The sequence below is a fragment of the Notothenia coriiceps genome, unplaced genomic scaffold (assembly GCF_000735185.1).
Source record: "Notothenia coriiceps isolate Sejong01 unplaced genomic scaffold, NC01 NC01_scaffold00003345, whole genome shotgun sequence".
Lineage (NCBI taxonomy): Eukaryota > Metazoa > Chordata > Actinopteri > Perciformes > Nototheniidae > Notothenia > Notothenia coriiceps.
In genome coordinates, this window is record NW_011336046.1 from 6391 (window position 1) to 15945 (window position 9555).

Consider the following 9555-nt stretch of genomic DNA (forward strand, 5'->3'; position numbering starts at 1 on the left):
TATGGAGGAATTTTAGACGAATGTCCAAAGCCCGCGAACGTGATTGGACCGGAACGAATTATGAGCTGGCGCTGCCATTGGCTAACGAATGTTGGAGCTGGCTCTCTGATTGGCCATATTCTCAACATTTCTCAAAATTAGACAGCCGAGCCTGAGGCAGCTTGTCTCTTCCGAGGCGCGGCTTCGAAGATTTAATTAGTTCCACCGTTCATGGGTTCGAATCCCGTCGGCGGCGTGTCCACGTAATTGGAAAACATTCAAAGGTTCCCATGTGAGCCCAGATAGCTAAAAATACATAATTCCAGTAGATATTGTTTTTAAAAAGACACACATTTCCCCCTTTTCTCTATTATCGCCCCTTCTTCCCCTTCTTTGACGGTCAGCGCATTAGACCGCTCTGCCATGCTACCATTGATTTCAATTAATTGCAGCATGACGTCATAAAGAGTGTTTACGTCTGAGAATATTTAAATTATACAAAAAAATCTAGGCTACATGTATTGGTGTGGATACACTGAATGTGCCGTCTGAGAGCTATTAAAGGTTTCCACAACAGTATGTCTTATGTGTGTGTGTGTGTGTGTGTGTGTGTGTGTGTGTGTGTGTGTGTGTGTGTGTGTGTGTGTGTGTGTGTGTGTGTGTGTGTGTGTGTGTGTGCTCTGCAGTGGCTGCATGATGATGATGTTGGTGGATGACTCACACAGTCTTCACCACGTGACATCATGAATCACTGCACCTCTCCATTGGCAGAGCTGCAACCATCAACCACTCCACTCCTCCCTTATCTCATCCCCCCCCCATCCCCTGCGTCTGCCCAGGCCTGTGTTACTTTTTCCTCACCCTGTCATCTGGCACCCTCTCTGTTTCTCCACCTTCTCTTTATTGTTTTACCAGCAGCCTTTCCTTTGCATTGCAGAGCAGCCTAAATATGCCTCAGCAAAAATCCTGATCACTTAATACACGTTTGCATTGTACACCATTTATTTGTGTGCATCTCTGCCACTCACACAAACCACCTAAGTAAATGCATCCGTTCATGTTGTCTGTGCTGAGATTGAATTACTGGAGCTCCATTGACAGCCCGTGGAAGCCCTTGACTTTCGATAGTTGTTGTGTTTCTCAAACCTTGACAGCCATGCATTTGTGGTTATTGGTCTGCATGGGTGTAAGCACATCCCTGCAGCCCACAATTACCATCTCCTGTGATGGCTGCTCCAACATCTAATCACCCTGCTGAACACAGCCCCCACCCCTGAGCAGCACGACGTATCAAAGCAAGCCTAATCCTATCTTCTGCTCCCTCCCACCTTTAATTACTGTCTGTGCTATAATCGGCCCCCAAGGATTATCATTCTTAACCCTAGATTTGATTTATTTATCATGAAGATGGTGTACTTTCCTGAAAGCACCGGAGCATAATTGTTTTTGTCTTCAATATAGTGACAAGTGTTTATTAAAGGAGTAACTAACTCACCTTGCTTCCAAAATAATAGCTAAATGTCATTTTATCTGTGCTGATCACAGTTTGGACCAATGACTTTCCCGTTCATCTTTACAGCTGTATACTTTGCAAAGAAATCTACTCAAAATGCATACTTAGACATTTGAATGGCCGTCACATTATATCAACAAGTGATGTCACATTCAAGTCCTCTCAACTGCAACATCTTTTTGGTCCCTGTTACTCTGGGCAGTAAACTCTCACACACCATCATCAGTTTTCATGGGGATCATTTTTCTGTAAAAAGTAGTTACAGACAACTCTGCTCCATTTTTTAAAGGTCATTTTTTAAAGCTCTGAGCACTTTCGTTCTGAGCAGGCAGAATTATCAGAGAAACCTTGACATATAAAAGCAAAAATATGGAGAGATCTAGATTTACATTTTTACTTCCACTTCAAAATCCATCCATCAATCAATCCACCCATCCAATAATTGTCCACAATGAAGCATTTTGTATTAAAAATAGTTCACTTTATTGTTTCTTTACGTGTAGCAAAAGTAATCATTGACATGCGCATATTTACATCCAGCAAACGCATGTTTATCACGATGGTTACAACAAGGTACATCTAGAAAGATCACGGACAACACTCGCCGCACACAGGACTCATTTTGAGGTACACTGACGTCGTTGTTTCTGTCATCTTTGATTTTTTTATACTTTTTTAATTGATGCTTGTACGTCTTCAAAGAAGCAATTTTTAGATGCAAGTATACATAAACGTGCAGACACTGTACCCTCGCCTCTGGTCTGTCGCTTCATATTTCAGCCCCTTTTTCTCATCTGTCTGTAACTCCTCTCTTAATCTAATAAAAAACAACAAATTAAAAATAGAAATGATAAAAAGGCTTTGTTTTTACTTCCATCTCTTCAACTCTTTTTTGACTAATGGCCTCGTGTTGACATTTCTTTCAGTATGAGATTGTCGATGCCATTAATCTGTTTTGAAAGGCAACAATGATGTTGAGATTTGCTCATCCCTTAGCAACAGATGGCCTCAAAGGTCAACAATACGGACAAACCAAAGAGCAACATCTGCTATTGTTCCCAGTGACGCATTTGAGAAACCGATAAACCGGGAGAAAAGGAAGTGTTTATTGATTACTGATTATCAGTAAGTCAAGAAAGGAAATGTCAGCAGTCCAATCTCCTTTTTCAGCACATTAAAAACATTTTTTACAACGCTGTCCAATCCAAGAACAATTCTGCTTTAAATGCTTTAAAAATGATCAATAAACTCCAATTCTATCATCCCACCAGTTTCCATTACAAAAGTGATTACATCCTTGATCTCATTGACAATATCAAATGGTACAAAAGAGGGAAAGAAAGCATAATGTTAAGAATGTCACAGTGACATGTAAGGCAGCAAATATCAGCCCAAGAACTTCCTATAAAATGTATGATTGATGGTTGTGCAACACGTGGACAACAAGACCAATAAAATACTCTTTGAGTTGATAATGGCCAATACAAATGTTGATTGGTAAGATGAGACTAAATGGTCACATTTAGCTGAATGAAACTTTGGGGTCCTATATCAAAGCCATGGATGGTTTCTTTAAAGGATAAGGTTGAGGATTTTCTATATCACAAATGTAAACTGAGTGCTACAAACATACAAACAGGGTAGGGGAGTAAGAAAATATGGAACACATTTGGTGATATAGGTTAAGAATAACACCAGCCTTATCCTTTCAAATGCACGTGTTAAGTAAAAAGAGCAGTGTGCCTTCACCACTGCATTCTCCTCTGAAGGCATCAACAAATGCCATATAGAGTTTGGCCAGGCTTTGGCACCATAGCAACAAGGTAATTGAAGTTATGCAAAAGTATGAGTCATCCAAGCCATTATAGTGATGGTAGGGTGGCTTCTGCAGCCCTTTGTATGAAATATTCTTTTGGTGCGGTATATTTCATTATAAAGAGCTCTGTGTGAGTATACATATAGAGAAGGTGCGTTTCTGCAGAAATGCTTTGCTGCAGTTTTATACAAATAACACAAAATGACACATTTGCCTTAAATGTATTCATTTTAAAAACAATGAGATAGTGAATGGCTCCGGCAAGAGGCCATTTCAAGGTCATGATGATTTAATGTCATCTGTAAGAGACAATAGGTGCATCAGTTGATACATTACATGGCCAAAAGTACACCGACGCTGTTTATCCAGGTTGGGGCTCCTTCATTCCAATGATGGGAAATTAGGATATAGTGACTGTTTTGTTGCAGGACATGAGCAGTCAATGGCTAGGCCACCACTTGTTGGTCCACAAGGTCAACAGATATTGACGTCTCCAATTACGGATTTATTTTTTCATGTACTCAGAGACATACAATATTGCCGTTGTTGTTGGAACTTCATAATGCTCTGAATGTGTCTGAATAACACATGACTGGAATGTTTGGGGTCCACATAGTTTTGGACATTTAGTGTAGGGAAAATATTGTGTATTGATGAATCATTTTTAAAAGTTCCCTGCCTGAGAAAAATACACAAAAATCTCTGTTTGATTGCCATCAAACATTTCTCAGCATCCACCACTGCCTCTGATGTTCCCGACTCTTTGACTGTGAAAAAAACGTTTTTTAAAGGTACAGGTAGCAACATATTTAAGCGTCCTCCTTTGTTGGCATTGTAAAATGTCCATATGGAGAATGTTGTCATGCCGGGAGTTTGGATGAAGAGTTTTAGCATGATACAAATCTTTGCTGAGTCATGCTTCCCAACGGAACGTTCATCCCGCTTCCCCTCTTCCCAGAGGAGGAGTGTAGATGTGTATCTTTCTTTTCGTTTTCCTACAAAAGGTACATTTTATTCAGACTACCTCTGGAAAAAGTCCTCCTGAATGTCCTTTTCAAATAGCAACCATTTAAAAAAGGAGAAAGAGACATATGTAAAACAAAACCAGCAAATCAAAATCCTAGAGATACTTTTCCTCTCTCCTCTTTGAACCTATTCCCGCTCTTTTCCCAACCCTTTCAGTCTAACATTGGTCTCTTCATGAGAATCTGCTCTATGTATTTCTCCAGATCGTCACGGTTACTGCTGTCTGGCTTCTTTGCAGCCATATAAAAATCGTCATTTCTCGCCACTGCAGGTGCCGCCGGTGAGTAATAGACCTTCTGTTGGGGAGGGATCACGGGCATTCTGGGAGGGGAACGTGTTTTGGGGTAGTTCTGAAAGCGATAGCTGCTGTAATAGGGCCTCTGCTGGGGACCTGAGGGGGGGCTCCTCAGCCGAGGCTGGACCCAGCTGTGGTACCGGCGTCTGGTAGGGAAAGAGTAGGTGTCGTCCACGGAGTTACTCAGGTAGTTGTTGAGGTTGAGGGCAGGTTTGGTGAGGTAGTAACGGGGTTTGGGTCTGGGGGGAGGAGGGTAATAGATGGGGTTGTACTCTGGGTACTGCTTCCTCTGGTAGTAGGATGGGTATCTGTAGGGGTATGAAGGGTAGCCAGTCCAAACCGGCTTGGGCGATTGGAGCCAAAGACCCTGTTTGTACGACTTCTGAGGTTTGGGCCAGCGGTTGGGATTGGCTAACAGAGGCTTTGTAGGTTTGCTCCAGAAATCTTGCGATTTGGTATGCGTTTGTTCCTGTAACCAGTTATTTAGGAGATTGACAGATGGAGAGGGTTGCTTAGAAACCGGGAATTGGTCGGTTGGAATCTGTGGTGCTGAAAAGGCGTTGTTCGATGAGTACGACGAAGACAGCGGAGTTGGGGGTCGTTGCCATCGAGAAGGCATCTCTGGCGACACGTCTTTCTTCTTCTTCTTCTCCACGTCACTGATGATGTCCACCACGTCGTCAGCGGGGAGGTGGAGTTTGTTGGAGATCTCGATCAGCTTGTCAATAGTCTGGGGATCGATATCGTCTTCCTCCGTCACTTCCTGCTCCTCGTCGGACCTCTTGTCCTCGGCGGCGTTGGACAGAGACGAGCGGTACTTCTTGTTCCCGTTGTTCTGTTTGACCATGTAGCGCAGCAGCATGTCCGAGGCGATGTCCGCCAACTTCTCCTCCTCCATCTTGGCTTTCTGAGCCTCGGCCGCCTGCCTTCTCATCTCCTCCTGCTCTGCCTTAGCCTGGACCTCCTCCTCCTCAGGACTCAGAACCTCCTCGTCTTCCTCCTCCTCCTCCTCCGGTTCATCTCCTTCCATCGCCTCCTGGTCAGATGGAGGGTTAGACTGTGCAGCATTACTGCCAGCGTTATTGTCCTCAAAGTCGTCCATGAAGTTGCCCCCCTTGAATGTTGGGAAGTTCATGCCTTTCTGCGTCTCTTCCTGCCATTTCAGTTTCTTCTTGGACATGGCGAGGTCGTTGCCTTTGTGGATCGGTATGACATCGTTGTAGCTGCTGTAACCTCTGCTCTCTCTCTGGGTTTGCTCTGATTCTCCTTCCCTCTTGGTGGCCGCGTTCAAACGTGGGAATTCCTTCATCATGGTCTCCAGGTTCTCCAGCTCCTCTGGGCTTATCTGCTCCTCCTCGCTGCTCTCTTGGTCAGGGTTATGTGGGAGAGAACCCTGACTGTTGTCCCCTGTTGCATCTTGACTGGCTGGCTTTTCAGTTTGGACCGGGACTGTCTGACTCGTGGTGCGACTCGTCACCTTTTCCGTCATCCTTTCCTCTTCCTCCTGAGCTCTCTTCCTCTCCTCTTCTTCCTGTTTCCCCCGCTCCTTTCCCTGAGCAGCCATCAGAAGCTCTAACTCCTTCCTTCCATCTCTGTCTCTGTCTGATCCCTCCATCGTTCTCACTTCTCTGCTCGCTTCCTCCTCATTATTAACTTCACCCGTCTCAGCGTTTATTTCTTCTCTCATCCCATCACGCTCCCCTCCCTCCCTTCTTTTCCCCACTTGTGAGCGATTTAGTGCCTCCAGTAAAACCGCCGCTAGTGTTTTGGGATCCACATCCTTAAAGAGCTCATCTTCTTCTTCCTCTGCCTCTTCTTTCTGTATCGATCGCCTCTCCTCTCCTCTTCCAGGAGGAGGATCTCCATGTGGGCTAACGACGTCTCCGGGGATGTTGATCGGGCTGGGGGTGGACAGCCGGGGGAGGGAAGCCCCTGTCAGGAGGACAAGGAGGGTAAGGGGACTTGAGGCTTTGTGGTACCCAATCATGGTCAGTCAGAACAGGGTCCACTGTGAGCAGCAAGGGGGGGTCAGAACTGCCTGGAGGAGAAACAACATTTCTGTCATCAGTTTCAATGTCTGACTTTTTATCCTGTAGCAGCAAATCACAATGTTGAGTAGAAATTAAGAGTGTATTAAAGTTTTTTTTTTCTAACATCTGCCCCTTAATACGATATATGAAAACTTACAATATAAATTATTCTTAATTTCCCAGATTCTTTCCATTTTTCCCAAACTTGAAAACATCAATCATATATCATATATAAGTACTCAGATCCTTTACTTAAGTAAAAGTACAATTATGGTCTTAAAATAGTCCACAACAATGTTAGAGGGCTAATTTCAAAATGTTACTTAGTATTAGCAAAAAGATGTACTTAAAGTACAGAAAGTAAAGGTTGATTGGATATGTTTTTTATATATTATCCTGTTTTTATACATATAAGATCCTTTTAGTATTCTAGTTTGGCAATGTGGACCAAATGTAGATACTTGAAATACTGCGTATATTAGTAACTGTATACTTATACACTATACCATATCAGCATATCATGTGTTTTAAACGTACACAGTAATTGTGAGTGTTAAATAAATACTCTAGTTATTATTATTATTATATGACAAAATAGTTGAGAAAATGTAGTTTTTCACCACTAAATGTCATATTTCACGCATTAAAAAACTGTACACTATAGGATTCAGCCGATAGGGACTGATTAGCCGTAGGCCTATGTAATGGAGGGGGGAGGGAGGGAGGGAGGAGAAAACATACGGGGAGGGGGGAGGGGGAGGGCTACAGATGACGTATGTTACCATTCCTTCTTTTCAATTGGCAACACCTCGACTTTAGGATAAGTGCACAAACAGGTCTAAAATATCACTGTTTGGCTCCAGGCCGCTTACATAGCCATAATAACCTGTTGTTATTAATGCATGACACCAAGCCACTGTTTACTGCAGTTACTTCAGGGATGCTGCAGAAATATGGGCTAAATTTTAAAAACGATTTAATATGAAAATGTCAAAAACAAGTTTAATTTCGATGTTTTTTTCAGTGAAACAACAAACATTTGAAGGGCCAATGAGATGATTGGGTGGCGCATGTTCTGCAGTGGAGGTGGCTGTGATGCGTGATGTGCAAACACGCAGCAGATGCTCTTATCTCATCCTCCGTGAAACAGATCATCTCTGTATCTGCCCTGTTTTCTTCACTACAGAAGGTATAGAGATATGGCCTATAGCAGGTCACACAACAAATATTTATAATCCGCTTCTGAGACAATCATCAAGAAAAATATGCCCGCATATAAAGCCACCTCCAGACTTCTGTCAACACACAGCAGTGCCCCCCCCCCCCCCCCACAACCCACACACCAACAGTAACCTCCAGACCCCAACAGCACGGACGTCAGAGGTGCAGACATTTTAGACACGACATAGGAATGCAACAGTGTCTGTGTTATCATTTTTAATGTATTAATTTCACTTTCACGACCTTAAAGCACATGAACCGTTCGTTTTTCTACTGGGTTATTTTTGGCAAGGCGAGTAGCGTTTAATGGCTGGAGATGACGATAATTGTAATGATGATGGTGATGATGATGATGATGATGATGATGATGGGGAGGAGGAAGAACATGATGAAGATAACAGCCACCTCTGCTGACCACAAATAAAGAAATATGCCCTGGGTGTAATTCATCTGATGCGAAGTAAAATAAAAGTCTATAAACTATTAACTTTAAAATAGTTTTTTTTTTTTATGTATCAATTATCTATTTTTTACATATAATTCATAAGATAACTGTATTTTGACAAATATTTCTAAAGGTGACTCATCATCATTTTGATCATTATAACCAAATACTTTAATAACAATTTTTATAATTTTCTAAAAAAAAAAATAGGGGTTGCACTGTGCAGAGCTAAAAAACAAACAAACAAAAAAACAGACGTTTCGGAGTTGTTTAACAATTTCATAAATAATCTCATTATAAATAATAACACATCCAAAGCAACATATTTCCCTGTTCAGAAGCAAAAGTAAAGTAATGCAAAATAAGTTTGTACTCACTGGCAGTCAGAGGGTTCGGCGCGGGGATTCCAGCTTCCCTGCTGGTCACGTCACACTCCTGGAAGTCCCGCTGTCATGCACTGAACCCGCTGTTCTGCACCTTAAGTGGTTGTTTTTTTTGCGCAAACGTGGCTAAATGTGTTCACTATTGTCGCGGAGGCTCGGTCACCTCTTCTCCCGGGGTTCCGCTGCTCGGTTCGTCTGGTTTCAGCACCACGGACAGCGGCTGCTCGGCTCTTATAGCTCGGTCCTCCCGGCCCACGTGTTTCATGCGTCAAGCGATCCCCATTGACGTCACTCGACTGGGTTTCATTCATAAGATTGCACTGCTGTCTCCCTCCCCTCCTCCTCCTCTCCTCCCCTCTCTGATCGAACCAATTAACTGCAGTGCTCGCGCTGCTGAATGAATCCGCAATTTACCAGCCTTCCTGAGGGCACAGCATGTGGAGTTGTTTTTCTCAACAATAAGCAAAGATACAGAACAATTAATACAGTACACAATTATACACAGATCTACATGTGGACCAGGAAGGGCTGGCAGCTGAGGATGATCAGCCCCATATGTGTTTTGTGTAACTATTGGTATGTATGTACACATGTTTTATGAATGTACTGCAGGTGGAGAGTTCTGTAAACAAGTGATTGACATACTGAGATGATTTGAGTTCACATACCATGTCTCCTAAACATTCTATTGCTGAAGGATGATTCCTCTTTCAACGTATTAAACCATCACAAAAGGGTTCACTGGTTTCCTCAGCCAAAAGGATTCTCATAACACAATGAAACCCCCACATGCTATATTGATCAAACAATGGATATCTTCCTTCCATGACCTACTGATCTCAGAGCT

The 9555-nt window shown here is 42.9% G+C and overlaps 1 protein-coding gene across 1 annotated transcript; it reads right to left on the bottom strand.

Annotated features, from left to right (window-relative positions):
* Window positions 1–1958: 1958 nt before the first annotated feature.
* Window positions 1959–8896, bottom strand: vgf (VGF nerve growth factor inducible). The gene is made up of 2 exons (XM_010766531.1): window positions 8703–8896; window positions 1959–6667 (listed from the first exon to the last, which is right to left on the bottom strand). Exon 2 carries the CDS (start codon window positions 6614–6616, stop codon window positions 4487–4489), a length of 2130 nt encoding a protein of 709 aa, XP_010764833.1. The 5' UTR covers window positions 6617–6667; window positions 8703–8896; the 3' UTR covers window positions 1959–4486.
* Between the last annotated feature and the right edge of the window lie 659 nt (window positions 8897–9555).